Source organism: Euphorbia lathyris, chromosome 6, assembly GCF_963576675.1.
Source record: "Euphorbia lathyris chromosome 6, ddEupLath1.1, whole genome shotgun sequence".
Classification (NCBI taxonomy): Eukaryota; Viridiplantae; Streptophyta; class Magnoliopsida; order Malpighiales; family Euphorbiaceae; genus Euphorbia; species Euphorbia lathyris.
Genome location: NC_088915.1, coordinates 20,507,163 through 20,527,594, shown reverse-complemented (window position 1 = coordinate 20,527,594; position 20,432 = coordinate 20,507,163). Strand labels below are relative to the sequence as shown.

The window sequence follows — 20,432 nt, the reverse complement described above, 5'->3', positions numbered from 1 at the left end:
TTAAACTACTTTTCACAGCTAACTGCCATAATACCATTAAAAACATCTAAATCAATCCTCGGGGTAGGATTACGAAGCATTGATCCAAAATCGCGATTTCAAAGAGGTTCCAAATCAACAAGCTCAGTATAGAATCCACCATCAGCAGTGACACAGAAAAGTGCTCTCAATAAAGCCATTTCGTTGCTAAAGTTCTCCCCCGGTATCGGACACCGTAACTCAAAACCCCGCTCGGTAATAATAGGCTGAAGAAGCCACCACGACGAGCCCCTCTTTACTTGAAACTCAACACTCTCAAACTTCATACCAATCCGTTTCGCATATTCCATCTGATGCGGACATCCTAACTGGGATCAATAATAACACGCTCCTTGGCGGATCCCCTCTCGGCGTTCCCACAGAGGTTGTATCTAAGAGGGCGGATCCCCTGGACACGCGAGCGGGGCGGATCTAGGCGTACGCCATGAGGCGTACCAACAATTACACTGGGCGGATCTCAAGTTTACTTCCTGCCGAAGGAATTCACCAACAACCTCTGACGCTCCGTACCTGCACCTCTGTACCTGCTGTCTGGGCGCATTACCTGTCTTACCCTCTTGTTATTAACTGTATTGTAACCCTAGTAAGGGTAGTCTCTGTCCTTTGCTTATCTTTTAGAGGTTGTATTTAAACCCTTATTTTGTAAGGATATGGCAACTTTTAATGAATCAAATATCATTTCTCATTGAGATTAAGGTTTATACCTTTGTTTATCGGGATTCACTCCTTCTAGTCTAGCTAGAGAAGAAGATCTTTGTTGGTTTACGATTAAAACCTCCATTTATCGCTTTCAATCTGTATCAGTTGGTATCAGAGCCAATCGTTTTCTGACCCGAAACTTCTTTTGGCAATGGTTCAACCCCGACAACCGCAAGATTCCATGGAAACCAGTGACCGGAGATATGAGGAGCTGAGAGAGCACCTCGCGGAACAAATCCAGGCCAGCCTGGAGCGGCAGAAACAAAACGATCAACGGTTCCAGGAGCTGACCGCTTCCCTGGAAAATCTCAGGTTGGAGATCCGTGCAGTGGTCAGACCAGCCGCCGGGGAGTCCGACCAGAGGAGGGAAGGAGTCCTTGAACCACGACCCCAAAGGCAACCCACGCCACCTCGACTGCCGTTGACAAATGTCCAACTTCCACAAATGGGTCCTAGGGATCCTGAGGTAAGAAGACCCAACTTTGTCCTTGTACATAACACTGATAGTGTAGTGATGATTTTGAGGATATTGGGGACAATGGTGCCTTTAGAACTGTGAGGAATGGTGGTCCGATTGATAACCGGAGTGTGGGTATGGCTAGGGCAGAACCAGACCTAGGAAACTTTGACAGAGATGATGCCTTTAAGCTAAAAATAGACTTGCCATCTTTTGGTGGCGAGCTGGATATAGAGGGATTCTTAGATTGGTTATCGGAAGTTGAGCGTTTCTTTGAGTATGCTGGTATTCCTGATGAGAGGAAAGTTAGACTGGTAGCGTATCGCCTGAAGGGTGGCGCATCAGTTTGGTGGGATCAGATGAGGGAGGAAAGAAGAAGAGGGGGCAGAGATCCGATTAGATCTTGGCTACGGATGAAGGCGATGTTGAGGGAGCGGTTCTTACCGCCGGATTATGAGCAGTATATTTACAGCTCATACAGGGGATGTTCTCAAGGGACCCGAAGTGTTCATGAGTATACTTCAGAGTTCTTGAGGCTTTCGGCGAGAGCCAACTTGTCTGAGAATGAAAGACAAAAGACCTCTAGGTATCTAGAAGGGCTGAGATACAACATCCAGGATCGTATTGGCACACAGATGGTGGTGCGAGTACAAGATGCTAGGAATTTAGCCCTCAAGGCTGAATCCCAGCTGACCGGGAGATCCAGGAGATCCGCCACTACTGAGTATACGCCTGGAGGAAGAGATAACGTAAGGTCTTATGACAAAGGCAAGCAGGTGGCGAGTGCCAGTGGGGCCAAGGTTAACAGTGTGGGAAGGGGATCCGTTGGAGATACTAGACCATACAAAGAAGCTCCTATACCACCCAAGAGCAACAATCCGTATGCAAGGCCATCACCTTTCAAATGTTTTCGGTGCAATGAGCCAGGACATAGATCCAACGAGTGTCCTAGAAGAAAGAGCGCCAACATGGTGGAAAGGTATGAAGATGACTATGACGAAGAGGATGAAGTATTTTGTGAACCCTTGGGAGAAGATGATGAGGTGGCGGGTGAAGAGAGGTACGCCATTCATGTGGTACGGCGTTTGTTAGTCTCCAGCCGGATAGAGGGTGATCAGAGGCACCGACTATTCAGGACCCGCTGTCTTGTGAAGGGCGGGCGATGTAACGTGATAATAGATAGTGGGAGCCAAGAGAACATTGTGAGTAGCAGCGCCGTTCAGAAGTTCGTGTTGTTGGTAGAGGCGCACCCTGATCCATATAGGGTGGGATGGATCAAGAATGTGGGCGAGTTGAGGGTGACCCAGAGATGCAAGGTACCGATTGAGATTGGTAACTATCATGATGAAGTCTATTGTGATGTGGTCGACATGGACGCATGCCACCTATTGTTGGGCCGGCCCTGGCAGTTTGATAACAACGCCATCCATGCAGGAAGAGAGAACACTTACAGATTTGTGAAGAATGGGGTGAAGTTCTTCCTTACGCCAATGATGAGAGAACCAAAGGCCGACGAGAAATCTACTTTGGTAGTCTGTCCTACACACAGATCGTTTGTCAGCGAATGTGAAGAGAGCCAAATGGTGTATGTGGTAATGGTTAAGGCGAATCACGAATCCGCCCAAAGGGACGAAAGGGAGATGCCGAATGAAGTGACCCGCCTACTTGGCGAATATCAGGATCTGTTCCCTAACGAACTGCCAAGCGGGTTACCACCTTTGAGGGACATCCAACATCATATCGATCTTGTGCCCAGGGCTAGTTTACCAAGCCTCCCACACTATCGAATGAGCCCAAAGGAGAATGACATCATGAGACAGAAAGTGGAGGAACTCATCGAGATGGGATACGTTAGGGAGAGTATGAGTCCTTGCGCCGTTTTAGCTTTACTTACACCGAAGAAGGATGGGTCTTGGCGGATGTGTGTTGACAGTAGGGCTATTAACAAGATCACCATCAAGTATAAGTTCCCGATTCCAAGGTTGGATGACATGTTGGACCAACTTGGCGGATCTCGAGTCTTCTCCAAGATTGATCTCAGGAGTGGGTATCATCAGATACGAATCCGATCTGGGGATGAGTGGAAGACTGCCTTCAAGACAAGAGATGGATTGTATGAATGGTTAGTTATGCCCTTTGGGATGACCAACGCCCCTAGTACTTTTATGAGACTGATGAATCAGGTGCTTCGCCCAGTAATTGGGAAGTTCATAGTTGTGTATTTTGATGACATTTTGATCCATAGCCAGACCTTGGCGGAACATGAAGAGCACTTGCAGACAGTGTTTGACCTGTTACGGAAACACCAGCTATACGCCAACACCAAGAAGTGTGACTTTGTCATGGAGAGCTTGGTTTTCCTTGGATTCGTGGTCAGTGGGAATGGAATCCAAGTTGATGGGGAGAAGGTAAGAGCCATCCGAGAATGGCCTACCCCGAGGAACGTGGGGGATATCAGGAGTTTTCATGGGCTAGCAACGTTTTATCGCCGATTCATTAAGAACTTCAGTTCCATAGTGGCCCCGTTGACAGAATGTTTGAAGAAAGGAAAGGGGTTCGAGTGGGCGGACGCCCAAGAAGAGAGCTTCGCCTTGATCAAGGAAAAGCTGAGTACAGCGCCAGTACTGGCGTATCCCGATTTTGACAAACTTTTTGAAGTTGAGTGTGATGCCAGTGGGATTGGGATTGGTGGTGTCTTGATGCAAGAGAAGAGGCCTATTGCATACTTCAGTGAGAAGCTCTGTGAGGCACGGCAAAGGTGGGCAACGTATGATCAAGAGTTTTATGCTGTAGTGAGGGCGTTGAAAGTATGGGAACATTACTTGGTGGGAAAAGAGTTCATCCTCTACACTGACCATCAAGCTCTCAAATACCTGGGAAGTCAGAAGCAACTTCGAAGCGCCATGCACGCCCGGTGGTCTGCCTTCATAGATAAGTTCCCCTATAAGCTTATCCATAAGGCGGGAAAACAGAACATAGTGGCGGACGCCTTGAGTCGGAGGGTTGCACTAATAAAAACAGTCAACCTGGAGACCGATTATTTCGAACACATCAGGGGAGAGTACCTGGCGGATCCTGACTTTGGAAGTATCTGGAAGAAGTGCCAGCGCCAACCTGGGGATGGGGCGTATCACGTGATGGATGAGTATCTAATGAGGGGCAACCAACTTTGTTTACCCTGCACTTCTATCCGCAACAAGACATATGCTGCAGTGAGTTCCCGTTATTTCTGGCCCAAAATGAGAAGAGATGTGGCGTACCTAGTAGAACGATGCTATATCTGCCAGACCGCCAAGGGACACGCTACAAATGCTGGCTTACAGCTACCCTTGCTTGTACCAGAAACCATATGGGAGGATCTGTCCATGGATTTTGTCCTAGGGTTACCCAGAACTCAGAGAGGCATGGATTCCATCTTCGTGGTTGTTGACCGGTTTTCGAAAATGGCACACTTCATACCATGCCGTAAGACTAACGACGCCTCAGCGACTGCCAAGCTATTCTTCAAAGAGGTTGTCAGACTACATGGTGTACCAAAGAGCATTGTCTCAGACCGTGACACAAAGTTCCTAAGTCACTTCTGGCGGACCTTGTGGACTCTTTTTGATACTTCTCTGAAGTTTAGTACCACCGCCCACCCTCAGACAGACGGACAAACCGAAGTGGTCAATCCGACTCTGGGAAACTTACTGCGCAGCAAATGTAAGGATAAGCCCAGGATGTGGGACGTGGTTTTGGCACAAGCTGAGTTCGCCTACAATGGATCTGTACACTCGGGAACTGGGAAGTCACCCTTTGAGGTGGTATACACTAAGACCCCGAATCACGTCCTTGATATAGCCCATCTTCCCAAAGGAAACGTGACTGCAAACCAGCTAGCCAAAGACTATGTCCAGATGCACCAAGAGGTGAAGGAGACTCTTGAGGAGAGAAACCAGAAGCTAAAAGCTAAGGCGAATGAGCACCGCAGGGACCTACAGTTCGAAGTGGGAGATGAGGTTATGGTTCACTTAGGAAAAGAGAGACTCGCCAACGCCACAAGCAGCAAGCTTCGACCGAGAAAGTACGGGCCATATAAGATCACCAAGAAGGTCAATGCCAATGCCTATCACATAGCTTTGCCAAATTGGCTTGGTAAAGTCTCACCGGCGTTCAATGTTCGTGACCTTAGCCCGTGGAAGTCAGATGGCCCTTTGGAGAACAACACAGACCAGCCAGTGCCGAATTCTTTTAAAGAAGGAGAGAATGATGCGGACGTCCTAACTGGGATCAATAATAACACGCTCCTTGGCGGATCCCCTATCGGCGTTCCCACAGAGGTTGTATCTAAGAGGGCGGATCCCCTGGACACGCGAGCAGGGCGGATCTAGGCGTACGCCATGAGGCGTACCAACAATTACACTGGGCGGATCTCAAGTTTACTTCCTACCGAAGGAATTCATCAACAACCTCTGACGCTCCGTACCTGCACCTCTATACCTGCTGTCTGGGCGCATTACCTGTCTTACCCTTTTGTTATTAACTGTATTGTAACCCTAGTAAGGGTAGTCTCTGTCCTTTGCTTATCTTTTAGAGGTTGTATTTAAACCCTCATTTTGTAAGGATATGGCAACTTTTAATGAATCAAATATCATTTCTCATTGAGATTAAGGTTTATACCTTTGTTTATCGGGATTCACTCCTTCTAGTCTAGCTAGAGAAGAAGATCTTTGTTGGTTTACGATTAAAACCTCCATTTATCGCTTTCAATCTGTATCAGTTGGTATCAGAGCCAATCGTTTTCTGACCCGAAACTTCTTTTGGTAATGGTTCAACCCCGACAACCGCAAGATTCCATGGAAACCAGTGACCGGAGATATGAGGAGCTGAGAGAGCACCTCGCGGAACAAATCCAGGCCAGCCTGGAGCGGCAGAAACAAAACGACCAACGGTTCCAGGAGCTGACCGCTTCCCTGGAAAATCTCAGGTTGGAGATTCGTGCAGTGGTCAGACCAGCCGCCGGGGAGTCCGACCAGAGGAGGGAAGGAGTCCTTGAACCACGACCCCAAAGGCAACCCACGCCACCTCGACTGCCGTTGACAAATGTCCAACTTCCACAAATGGGTCATAGGGATCCTGAGGTAAAAAGACCCAACTTTGTCCTTGTACATAACGCTGATAGTGATAGTGATGATTTTGAGGATATTGGGGGACAATGGTGCCTTTAGAACTGTGAGGAATGGTGGTCCGATTGATAATCCAGACATCGTATTCGGTGCAAAGATCAATAATCCAGACATCGTATTGAATCTCTATTGTGCGTAACCACCGCCATCTCTTAATCCCTGAGTTTGAGCCGCAAATAGGAGAAACGAGAAGGAGAACTTAATCTGATATGTGGGTTAATTTGATTCTCATGTTGAGAGATTGAGGGCTTGTAACTTTTGCTGTTGCTCTTTTCCTCGAATTAGCAGTTAGGTTTTGATTTTGAAGTCTTCTCATTCTAATAATGCAACCCATAGATGGAACAATGAGATTTTTTACTGTAATTAATGAAATGGAAGGTGGATCGATTGAGTTGCTTATTTTTCTTGGAGTTGATGAATGGTGCTGGTGCTCGTTCATCCATTTCAATATTTAATCGAAAGAAAAGAAGATATCATTAACCCCCCAAGCAGTGGGGTACATGTTATTCGGTTGGTTGAGACGGATTTTACATGTACGTTCGTACAATTATAATTTGGATGGTTAAAAATTAATTTTTAAATATTAATATATAAATTTCTCAAATTAAACTAGATTAGTCCTACTAGATAAAAAAAAATTAAAAATTTTGATTTGAAAGAACCTATTGGATCAAAAAAAGTTAATAATTTGAATTTAAGTATGGTCTAACAAGCAAAAAAAAAAAATTAGAAATTTAGATTTAGAGAGATATAACAGGTCCAGAAAAATCTAAAATCTAAAATCACTGGTTTCAACGATTTGAGACCTTAATCATTCAAACCGACTTTACAAACTAAATATAATTAATTTTAATATTTATGAATTTGTTAAATTTGGACCAAGTTATTAAATATTTTAATTTGAAATAAACTGGTTGTATCTATCAATTTCAATAACCACTCTACCTAATTTTAAAATTGAGGAATTCTACTATATTCTCGAATCAATTGATGATATATATATGTAGATGTTTATTTCTTAACACAAATCATATCGCATATGAATTGGTATTCATTCCTCTTTTAATTGGTCAAATGTATTACATTCAGTATATAATTAACATTAGTTCTCCGTACAAAGAATCATGTTGATTATTTTAATTTTGATTGCTATATAAGTATTTGGGTGAATTGAATTATACTTTTAACATATTATCATTTTAGTGTAGTTGAATTTTTAAAATTTTGAGTATTGATTAAATTAGTGGTGAATTGATTGGAGTGTCTCCTCGGTTTGCAAATTCAATTATAACCAATTGTAAACACATAGAATAGAATGAAAATACTAGAATTTATTACAAGGGATATTAATAGATGCATGCATAAGATTAAATTAACAAATTAACAGTACTAGTTAATAGACTCTTCGTATTTATTTAGAAAATCAGAAAACATTTGGTGGTATAAATATGATAGAAAGTGAGACACCATTACATTACATATTTTTATATAGAAAATAGAATGTGGATGAGTCTAATATGTGTTTTAGTGCGTGTAGTAATCGTATTTTTATATAGAAAAGAGATAATATGTAATTATACACAGTTCTTCGGTGAGGGTGAGCTTTGACGCAATGGTAAACGTAGTTGTTGTGTGATCGAGAAGTCATGGGTTCGAATTTTAGAAGCGGTTTCTTGTAAAAAAAAAAAAATTGGTAGGGAAAGGTTTGCCCCAGTACACCCTTATGGTGGGACCCCTCCTTGGACCCTCGCTTAACGGGAACATATAATGTACAGTTCTCTGTGACAATCAAATTATCCTTCTATTTCATTTCTTTACACAGTTTTTATATTAGTGGGAAATTGATTGGTGTGATCTCCTTGGTTTTGTAGCTTTTGCAAATATTAGTAATCCAAATATGGTATGCTCAATTAATCTATTGCACCTGCAATTAATCTGTTCGTTTATTAATTATTTTATATATGTTTGTTTGTATATTGAGATGTCAGCGAACCCTGAGTTAATTATGTATTTATCTCGCCTATAAGAACTCAACATCTCTACAAGAAAATGAGGACTTAAAGACTGAATTTAGAGACCGAATGACATTGTGTTCTTAATTAGCTACTGCTATGAGTACCTAATGAACGAATAGGGTGAATGCCAAATTTAACGTTCACGTTGAAGACTAATTATTTTGGTAATTAAAGATAATAAAAAATAAAACAGTAAAATCAAGTTACAAAATCCCAAAATTAACTGTAGATATTCCACTCCCCTCTTTTCACTCTCTCTGTCTCCCCTTTCATTACATTTTTAACTGTATTGTTGTACATGGCGCAATTTCTGCTCTAAAGAGTGTTTCTTTTGGAGATTAAAGATGACAATCCATTGGACACAGATTATATGATATCATCTTCCTCACCGGGAATCATGTCATCCTCATCGTCAGGAATGATGTCGACTTTAGCTGTCCAGTGGATTGTCTGTCTTTAATTTCTGAAAGAAACCTATTTGATTTGCACGACTCTTAAATGAAAGATTTCATTTAAGGATCATGCAAATTAAACACATAGCAGACGAGTGTTTCTTTCAAAGATTTGCAAGCGATCCATCGTTGTTTAATTCAAAAAAAATCCCTTTGAGTTGTAGGTAGATAAGAGACTCTCGATACTGGTTCTGGGATGTGAAAGGTGGGTATTCTGTCCCAAATGGATACAAGAGGTTCATTTCGACTTTTGATGTTGGAGGGAAGTTGATTTTAACTAGTGGAATCCTCTTTGGAATTTCTAAACCCTCGTGCCCTTGCTTGCTATGGGGTTTCTGAAGCTCAATTTCGACGTGGATGTCTTCCTTGAATCGGACTCTGGCTTTTATTTCTCTTGAGAGATCACTTAAGGGCTTTTATTGCAGCAGCCTATGGTTCTCTTTATTGCCTCGCCTGATGTGTTTCTAGTGGAAGCTTTATCCTGTCGGGAAGCATTGAGTTGGATCAAGACGAAATGGTGTTGTAATGTAATTTTAGAACCAAATTCCCAATTGCTTGTCAATGCGTTGTTTTTTTTTTATTATGATTCTACATCTTTAATTGGCATTGTTTTTGGTGATTACAAATCCTTAGTCAAGGATTTAGGTGATTTTGTTGTTGATTTTATTAAAAGATCAGTAAATCAATTGTGTTAAAATTCTGTTTTCATCTTATACGTTTTGTTTACAATCAAGTGCGTTTATGCATTGCAGTTATTGCTTTTAAATTGTTAAAACTGTTAGAAGAAAGAGAGTAGGACATATACGTGTTGTTTGCTGGTCCAACAAACGATTCTTTATGTAACGCTGCTGGAAAGTTGTGATGCATGAACAAATTTAGCAAGATTTCCTTATCTCTCTCTAAGATTCTCCTAATTCTTATATTCTTTCCCATTTGTGAAATTCTATCCGTAACAAAATCCTTCTAGGTATGTATTAGCGAGAATGGTTGCTTCTTTATTTGGGTATTGGGGGTTTGTTCCCCAACCTTTCGGTGTAATTCTTTAAGCGTTGACTTTTTATAGATCTTTATTTTCTTAAAAAAATTAGATGCATGAAAATGATATATTATATTCCATGTGTTCTATTATATAAGATATTCAGAAAATGATTTTTTTTTTCAAAATATGAGTCGTTTTACTTTTTCTAAGAATTTTTAATTTAGTTTTTCGATACAATCATTGTATTTTTGTCTTGGTTTTCAATATATCCATGTGTTTTTTAATATTTTAATCTTATTCTCCAACCATTACATTAGATATATTTTTTTTAGCAAAAAATACAAAAAAGCACATGGTTTGCAAAATTTGCAAACGTAGGCATGCGGTTTAACAACTTACAAATAGAGGGTTGTGGTATGTTTTATTTACAAAATAAAGTATTTCAAATTAGGCCATGTTCTTTATCACTTAATTTCAGTAACAATCAGTCAAGTTTAATTCAATTCAGTTCAGTTCAGTTCAGCATTCAGTTTCAGCATCAAGTTTCAGCATTAAGTTTCAACATTATTATACATTATTTATTATTATTATTATTTATACTTTATCATTATCTATACTTTATATTTATCTATAGTTTATCATTATTTATTATTATTATACATTATTATTATTATTATTATTATTATTATTATTATTATTATTATTATTTATACTTTATCATTATCTATAAATTAAATAAAAGTCAAGAAATGATAGTTTATTAAAGTATATATCGTTTAATAAAAAAAATTAAAACTAAAGTATATGCATCCATATTTAAAAATTAAGAATTGCATCCATATTATGAATTGTTTCTAAAATTTACCGAATTTATCAATGTCATGGATAAAATTACACCATTTTAGACGTTAGGGGTAAAATTACTCCTGACCCAAAACGTTATTTTTGCACTTTAACCCTTAGTTAGAATAAAAAGTTAAGAGTTTATATTCATATAAAAATTTGTATTTAATTTCATAGGATTTAAATTATATGTAAATTTGTGTTTGTATGTAATTTGTATTTTTAATTTAAATTAGACTCATTTTTATTTAATTTCATAGGCTTTTATCGAGCCAAGATTTTATCAACCCGAGCTTTTATTTGATATTCAATTTAGTTTTATCTTTAATAATATATTTATTTATTATTGATATTATATTATATTTATTACAACCATTATTATTATTATAAGTTTATTAATGTCCAATATTATCATTAAAATTATTTTAAAGTCTAATATCATCATTATTGTTAAGTTCGGTTAAGTTCGGTAGCATTCAGTTAAGTTCAGTAGTATTCAGTTAAATTCAGTTCAGTTCGGTTCAATTCAGTTCAGTTCAGTTCAGTTCAGTTTTTTTCAGCGATAAAGAACATAGCCTTACACGGTTAAGTTCTGAGTACAAACAATGAGATCTTTATCTTACAAAAAATTATTCCTACATATCGACAAAATACAACCTTCTCTAAAACACATCTCCCTAAATCGAAATCATAAATGGCATTTTACGATTTTTACTAATTTGATAGTTTATGAATTAAGTTGATATTTAAGTTCATTTTATATAACTGCATTTCGATTTTGAAGTCTGTATTTTATGAATGTGTGAATATAATTTAAAATAAAAATGATATTGAATGTCATTAGTACTTAATAATATAATTTCAAATACTTTGTTTTATTAAAGAAAACATATCATATATCTATTTATAAACTTTCAGACCATAAATCTCTATTTACAAATAGAAAAAAACACACACATTTTTTTTGTAAGATAATTAATTTAAAGCATAATATCCATTTGGCTCCCTGAACTAAGATTTTAAAGTTAATTAAGACCTTAAACTATCAAAATCATCAATCATGTTCCTGAACTAACAAAAAAACCATTAATTGATTCTTCATTTTAAACAAAAATCTCTAATTGAAGCCTCATCGAAAATCATTCGGTTGAACAATTTGAAACTCTCTTTTCCAAACTCATTTTGAACCAACACAATTATTACAGTCTATATGAAAGTAACAATTTCTGATTTTAGGATAAGATGGGGACCCAATTGATGATTTTTGCTTAGTTCAAGGACCTGATTGATGATTTTGATAGTTTAAGGTCTCAATTGACTTTAAAGCTTTAACTTGAAGATCCAAATCGATATAATGCCTTAATTTAAATTTATTAAAATTGATTTTATATTAATTATATTTTTTAATTTGTGGTACGGGTGAATAATTTAACCTAATATATATCAATTTTAACTTTATTGGAACTTCTTTTATACGTATTTTAAATTTTAAATAGACCTAAATCATATTTTAAATTTTAAATAGGCCTAAATTTTCGAAGACATTTTCTCTTGAACTTGTTAATTTTGATAATTTTGTCTCCTGAACTTATGAGATGACCTATTTGCCACCTCAAATATTTAAAATTGATACTAACAACTCCCTATTTTCATTATAACGGAAACAAGAGTTCCAGTATTAGTACAAGTATTTATGGAAGTATTAGAATCAGTCTAGATATACCTAAACGATTTAGAAGGAGTTAAAGCTATATACTATTTTTATAAGAAAATTTGTGTACTGTCTATACTAATCTCATTTGCATTTTACAATGAGAAAATGTCATGACTTTTTCCGTTATAATAAAAATAAAAGGCTGTTAATACCATTTTTAAATAGTTGAAGGGTAAATAGATCGTCCAATAAATTCGGTGAGCAAAACGACTAAAAGCCACAAGTTCAGGGGCTGGTTTTGGGCTTTTAAATATCAGATGCATTATCCTCAACTCTATGCGGCTTTTTGGCTGTCTCCCTATTTCCTACTCACGAAGACATGGCTAGCAGCAGCAGCACAAGACTCGGCAGCTTCTTCTCCTTCTCCAAAAACCCAATTAAAACCCAGCAAAAATGTCTGCAAAATGTCTTCCTTTCTATTGGTAAACCAAGTTTCTCTCTCTCAATTTCAACACTTAAATCATATAATGCCACCACCACTTCCAAGAGATTCAATCCTATCTCCTGCAAAAGCATTTCCACCGAATTCACCAACATTAACTACGATGTACTTATTCTAACTCAACTCTCTATTACCCCTATCCTTTGGGGATTCTTTTGGATTCTGATTTTGAAATTTGATGCAGTTTTCTGATGGACCTACAGAGGTGGAATTGAAGTTACCTCTCGGGAGCCATGAATACCAGAGTTCCAAAGATATATTTGTCGATGCAGACGGTACTTCGTTAATTGTTAGACTACAAACATCAGGATCTTCCACCACACTCATAGAAACTAATCATCTATTTGATAAAATCAAACCTGCTGAAACAATATGGTTTGTGTTGTGATGCTCATTGTATTTACTCTAATATTTACTGTTTACAAGTGTTTGATGTGTTGTGTGCCTTCATTTTTCAAATAGGTACATAGATGAAGATCAACTGGTTCTTAATTTGAAGAAGCAGGATCCTGATTTGAAATGGCCTGATATTATAGAGACATGGGAATCCTTGACAGCAGGAGCGATACAGCTATTAAAAGGAACATCGATTTATATTGTTGGTGATTCAACTGAAATTAACCAAATAGTTGCTCGAGAACTTGCTGTTGGACTTGGGTACTAATATATCTCCCCTTGTAATTCAATAGGAATCTATAATTGATGTTTGCTACTTACTTGAATTCCATTATTCTTTTCCTTTCATGGCTTAGTTTTCTTGCACACTCAATTGCTTTTTATGTTATTAAACATTATAGTTGATGCTATTTGAGTCTTAGGAGCGGCCTCTTGCCAAATAAATTGGCAGGGAAGGCTTGCCCCCAGCACACCCTTGTGGTGGGACCCCTCCCCGGACCCTCCCCTCACCGGGCCGCCCTTTTTTTTGCATAGTCATAGTGTAAGGGGGAGAAATTTGGCCCGTAGGCAAACTGGGGGGCAAAGCTCTGACGAGGTTTCAGCAAGGACTGGTAAAAAATGGAACATATCAAATAGTTGTTCCTCCCAGACACCAAGTTATTAGAAGCAATGCTATAGGGGACAGGGACTTCTTGGTGTAGGATATCGGCTACACCTGAGGGTGCTAGACTTAAGTGATCGACCCTAGTCCATCTGGGACTAGGAGATGGGAATCTGGCCCTGGGAAAGAGAGGTGGATGTCTCCATAGGGAAGGAGCCCTATGGACACTATGCAGCCATCGGGCTCATAGTGCACGCTCCCGTGGGAGTTGAAGTTTAGGGAATTCTTGTGGGACAATATTTAGAAGTGGCTTACGAGTATTGACTTAGGTTCAGCCATACTCTCTGAAGTAGGAATTGAAAGAATGCTAATAGGGGAGAAATTCCCTGAGTATTAGTTGGCTGGCCCAAGGCTTGGGGAAGTCTCGGCGCCACAAGGGAACTTTGGTATAGCCCAAGTTTGTCCCGTTACGCATGGTAAATGTTTGTAATTAGCTAACGAAAATTAAATGCACCTTCTACAGGTTCCTAATTTATTATCAAAGACCTTTTCTTTTGTGTGTGTTTGTGGAGTTGTTTAATTCTTATATGTTAGAATCTGTATCTTGGTCATGTAATCGATAATATGGCCTAATCTCTTTCTGTATTTATGACAGTAAGCTTGATTATAACGGTTGTAAAATTCATATCTAATTCCAGTTGTAAGGGTTTATTGGATGAATTCTCAGGTATACTCCTCTTCACACTCAGGAGTTGCTGGAAACATTTGCCAGGCAAACAGTTGATTCATGTGAGTTTATTTGGGTTCAATCTACTGTTTATAACAGCTATTAAAGCTCTCTCACCCTAGCCTGGAGCATGTGTATACATGTACACAAACAGGCATCTTAGGCTTACTGGATAGTAAGCTGACTTCTTCTAATTAAGAATTTCAGTTGCTACATCCATTGGTCATTGTTAAAGTTTGTTTCAATGAAGGTCTATATCTGAAATCGGAAACAACAGTCTCGTCTGAATCCAGACGACTAAAATCCACTTTTTTAGAAATATGTCATTTCAGCTATTATAATGGAAAACAACATAAACTCCTTTCAGTTTTTCCAAATTTTATGAGGTTCATCCTTAATATCATTTTTCTATTTATACTTTTCTTTTATTAACCATTAGTCCATTACTCAAATATAAATTGGATATTCATATTCATATTCTATTGAGTATAACCAAATGAGCAGAGATCACCATCCTGCAAAATACAGTGAATATATAAAATGACATCCTATTATTACTCATCTTGCAGTGCATTAATGAGTGTAATGAATTCCAGGGGCGGTTGCTGAAGGCTATGATTCTGTAGCTACGGGAGAAAGTGTTATATTAGAAAGCTTGAGCAGGTACTATATATGGCTTGATTTTCTTTCAGACCTTTTGTTGCAACCCTTGTAGGGGATGCTAGGATTGACCATCTAATTATCAGATTATTGGCATGGGAAAAATCCAAATTCAATTGTCAATTGGTATAAAGAACCTTGACTCAAATATATCCCGAAAAACGAATCTAGGTGGATTCTAAATAACAGCAAGAAAGTTATTTTTTCCATGGTGGTGCTGCAGCAATGTCCGTACTGTTGTTTCAACCTTAGGAGGGCTACAGGGAGCTGCTAGAAAGGCTGACAAATGGCAGCACCTTTATGCAGGATTTACCGTCTGGCTATCACAGACGACGGCCACAGGTAACTTATGATTCACTTTTGGATCATTGCTACATTTCAGAAGCATTGACATGCGACTTGTACTCCATTTGTGAATTGTTTGCAATTAGGACTTCCTTTTGTCCAAATAAAAAACTGAAAGGTTCCAAATTTATATATAGTTAAGTTCATTTGAAAGAAAGTAAGTTTCTCTACAAATTTGTATCCTTGAAATTGAAAAAAAAAAGTGTTCAGTACAATGGTTTTGATTTTGAATAAAGTTGTGACCATCATATGTTGTGGACAGCTGAAGATTTGGCAAAAGAGGAGGCCAGAAGGCATATTGAGGATGGTAAACTAGCCTACTCAAATGCAGATGTGGTTGTTAAGGTCCAGGGCTGGGATGCTGATTATGCCAAAAATGTAGCTCAGGCATCACTTAGTGCTCTAAAACAGTTAGTTATGTCAGACAAGAAACTTCCAAGTATGCTTCTACCCTTTATTCAAGTTCTACTTACTTTTACTTCTATTTTTTTTTTTGAAACCTTTGAAAATTTACTTGCCTAACCCAAGTTTGGCATACAACCTTCAATTGATTACATTTCAATCCGTATACTTTGTCTTTCGCTAAAATTTAGTCCCTCATAGATGCGGGTCAGTTGTGCAATACACACTCCGTAAATATATTAGGTGTTACATGTGCCATTTCATGGAGAGTTTATTGCACGAACTGATGGAGAGGCTAATTTTAACTAAAATCAAAATGCATGGGCCGTTGCTACTAAATTGAGGACCTGTGTTCGTTGTTACTGTTAGTTGTTTAATATGTTTGTTGTTGCTGCTGATACCTGGTAGAAGTTAGCTGACCATGTTTGATGATTTGTTGCGAAGATAAGAAGAGCCTATATATTAGGTTAGGATGCCGTGGTGACTGGCCAAACATCAAGCCTACAGGATGGGATCCATCAGCACAAGTGGAGGACGAGACCTCTTAGTTTTCTCCTAAATTCTCTCTTTTGTTACTTATATGGTACCAAATATTTTGATAATCATATTCAATACGAAATTGCAGTTTAAAAGCTTGTCTTGGATTCCTGCTGCTTAATCTGAAGGAGAATTCCTTTAGTAAATTACATCACTTTAACCTTACTAACATTGCCGGCACTCAACTTTGTCTTTTACCAACATAAATGTCACTTACTCAACCTTGTTTACTCTAGTGATATATGTAAGAGCTGGCGGAAATGATATTTTAAGCAAATTTAAATTTTGACCTTTTTGTTTTATGTTATTAAGGTGTTATTTGGTTAGGGGATAGAAAGTGGCTGTTTAGATAGAGGAAGCTTCGAAAATGGTGATTTGAAAATTCGAAAACGTGGGTTCCATGGTAAATGTCATTCTAAAAACTTTAGTTTTTTGAATTTTTTCAAAATTGTCGACGAGTATTTGAGACAGTTTACTTTTATGAGAGGCTATAATGTTAGTTAAGGATAAAGTTGAGTGGCTTTTATGTCCGGTTTTGAAGTTGAATGATCATGATGTTAGTAAGAGTAAAGTTAAATATATGTTTCATAATTTTATCTTTTTTGGAACATTCAAAGCATATATCGGTCAGCCCATTTTAACTTAAAACTTGTAAAATTATCTCAAGTATATATATAAAAAAAAAAAGGGCGGCCCGGTCGCATTACGCGTCCCCGCTGAGCGAGGGTCCGGGGAGGGGTCCCACCACAAGGGTGTATTGGGGGCAAGCCTTCTCTTGCCAATTTAATTGGCAAGAGGCCGCTCCTAAGACTCGAACCCGTGACCTCTGGTCACACGGCAACAACGTTTTACCGTTGCGCCAAGGCTCGCCCTCCTCAAGTATATATATATATTCTAAAATTATATTGTAATTTTAAAATTTCAAACTAATTTAAATTTGGCCAGATAGGTTTGATCGGCCTGACCTCGGGTGGGAGATCTGTTGAAACACCTTTCCACATAATTTTGATTTGACAAAATTGTTTAAGTATAATTGAAATACATATTCTAAACACACTAAGACCTTGTTTGATAAACCACTTAATTGCTTAAATTAAAATGTTAAGCACTTATTTAATTTAAGTGCGTTTGATAACGGTTGTTTTTCCACCATTTAAATTAGTTAATTAAGTTAAAAACCACTTATTTTGATAAGTCAAAATATTTAACTTATCATTTTAAGTTAAACATTATCAACTAATATTTTTTTAAAAATAAAATCATTCAATATTTTCAACACTTATAATATTCAGCACTTAAAATTCAGTACTTATTTTTTCAGCACTTAATTTTCAGTTTTATCAAACAGCACCTAAGTTTAATTGATTTGATTTATTCTACTAATGTGTTTGTTCAATGTTGAGTTAAAATTGTTTATAAGACACAAGAATTAAAAGGCCCAAGCCCAATACGGAAGTCAAGGCCCAAGTCAAACAACTCAGTACAACTCGGCCCGCGTTTGTCAAAACGTTGTCACTTTGGACAAAACGCAACTCAGCGAAAGAAGGATCTAGAAGACCTTCGGGAAAAACTTCAAGATGAAGCTGCTGAGTAGATTCGACAAAGCGTACAAGACAGCAGCTGGCTAAGGAAAACTTCCAGACATAGTATTTCTACTTTGGGTAAAGTTCAGACGACACAGTATGCTGTCTAGTTGACTTTACCATAAAAGGAGAGACAGTCTACTGAGCTGACCGAGGACAGAAGATACACAAATCTGATTGGCCGAGAGCTCTGAGCAAGTCAGGATGACAACGACAGGAAGCCGTTTCCCTCTAACGGTTATTTCGAAATTCGAAATTACCGATGCCCAGACGTCTCTATAAATAGGGCCATCAGAAGCTTCATTCAATACAGAACTTGATCAAGCCATTACGCTGACCAAATTTCTACACAAGTTCTGCAAGCAAGAAGCAAAGCAAATCTTACACTACAATTCATACATTTGTGTAAAAGTCTAGAGTGATTATTTCAATCGTCTAAAGTGTCTTAGCAAATCATTGTATAGGATAAAACACTTATCATTTCTAGAGAATAGAAAGGAGAGGCTGAGTACTCGGTTATAGTACTCAGCAAGAGATTAGGATTGAGTAGAGGTATAGAGGAAGGTACTCTTGTCATACTCAGTTGCTAAGATTGTAAAAGGTTTGAGGCTCTACCTTTAAAGAGCTCAGTAGAGGATTCGAAATCTCGGAACGTGTTCCGGGGACAGGACGTAGGCTTAGAAGAAGCCGAACCTGGATAAATCTGCTGAGTAAAGTATTTCTTACCTTTAACTCCTTATATATATTGCTTGCTTAAAATAACCAAAAACTGACCAAGTAAAGTGGTCAAGTTGAGTTGTGCGTGTTGAACATCTGAGCTCAGGAATAGACTCTAAGTGCTATCTCCTGACTCAAGCTAAGAAACTGACCTAGTCACCAGTTGACTAAGCCAGTATCTTGCTGTTTACTCAGCGCCGCTGTTAAAACCTTTTTCCTTAGAAAAAGAAGTCTGCCCTAATTGCGAAAAAAGTTTGAATAGTTCCTAACCCCCCCTTGGAACTATACTTGCAACCTTACAAGGGACCAACAAGTGGTATCAGAGCTTAAAAGCTCATTGTAAAAGGTCTAACAACCTTCAGCTGATCCCTACCATGGGCGAAAACAGCACTCGGTTTCTCCCTGGAAACCAAACAACTCAGATATTGCCTGAGGGGCTGTCCATTACTAGGCCTCCCCTATTCTTCGGGTCAAGCTATACCTTCTGGAAGAATAGGATGAAAAATTTTATTCAGGCTACAAACATGAGTGCCTGGCTATCTATAGTCCAAGGCCCATTTGTACCTGTCGAAGTTGTGGCTGGCCAAACAGTTGTAAAAGCTGAGGCCAAATGGACAGAGGATGATCTTAAGAAGCTTCAAAATCACGCTTCGGCTATCAATATGCTTCACTGTGCGCTCGATACTGCAGAATATAATAAAATCTCAGGTTGTGAGTCGGCACAAGAGATCTGGAAAAAGCTGGAAGTCACCTACGAGGGAACCAATAAAGTAAAAGAGTCCAAGGTGAATCAACAGATGAGACTGTACGAGCTGTTCGAGATGAACAATGATGAGGGCATCTCAGACATGAATGCAAGGTTTACCAACATCATTAATGAGCTCAAGAGACTTGGGAAAATCTTCACTGAGGAAGAACAAGTCAAAAAGATACTCAGGAGTCTTCCTAAAGACTGGCAAGCAAAGAAGACAGCTGTTGAGGAAGCTCAAGATTTAACCACCTACAAATATGACGAATTCATCGGCTCGTTGCTGACCCATGAGATATCTATGAAGAACTTCGAGGTGAAGGAAAAATCTGAAGACAAGAAGCAGAAATCCCTTGTCATGAAAGCTGACTCCACTGACGGGAGCTCAACTGATGATGAGGAGATGGCTATGTTCACAAGGAAGATGAAAAGGCTATTCAGGAAAAATGACAAATATTCTAAGAAGCCTTACAGAAAGTTTGATAAGTATAAAGCTGACTCAAGCGACAGCAAATACAAAAAGGACAGCTCAAAGCCCATTACATGCTTTGAGTGCCATCAAACCGGCCATATTAAGTCAAGCTGCCCCACACTGAGGAAAGACAAGAAGAACGACAAAAAGGCAATGGTGGCTATATGGAGCGACAGTGATGAGTCTTCATCTACAGAAACTGAGGCCACCGAGTCAGCGAAGATATGCTTCATGGCTGACGAACTTGCTGAGCCGTGCGTCTCTGAGCATGCTGACCTATCCGTCGCGTCAGATGACGAAGAACAATCAAATGAGGTAATTACTCTTCCCCAGCTCAGAAACGATATGGTTAATGCCCTGGGTGATCTCTACACACTTGTCAAGAAGTGTAATAAGAAAGTTAGAGCACTCAACAGGCACTGTGACGAAGTGGAAGAGG

At 38.6% G+C, this 20,432-nt stretch overlaps 1 protein-coding gene across 1 annotated transcript; it reads left to right on the top strand.

Annotated features, from left to right (window-relative positions):
- The first annotated feature begins 12,657 nt into the window (after positions 1-12,657).
- Positions 12,658-16,571, top strand: LOC136231816 (probable inactive shikimate kinase like 2, chloroplastic). Its single transcript, XM_066020782.1, has 8 exons — positions 12,658-12,910; positions 12,990-13,180; positions 13,268-13,462; positions 14,530-14,591; positions 15,126-15,192; positions 15,413-15,531; positions 15,797-15,973; positions 16,381-16,571. Exons 1-8 carry the CDS (start codon positions 12,683-12,685, stop codon positions 16,482-16,484), a joined length of 1,143 nt encoding a protein of 380 aa, XP_065876854.1. The 5' UTR covers positions 12,658-12,682; the 3' UTR covers positions 16,485-16,571.
- Positions 16,572-20,432: the final 3,861 nt, after the last annotated feature.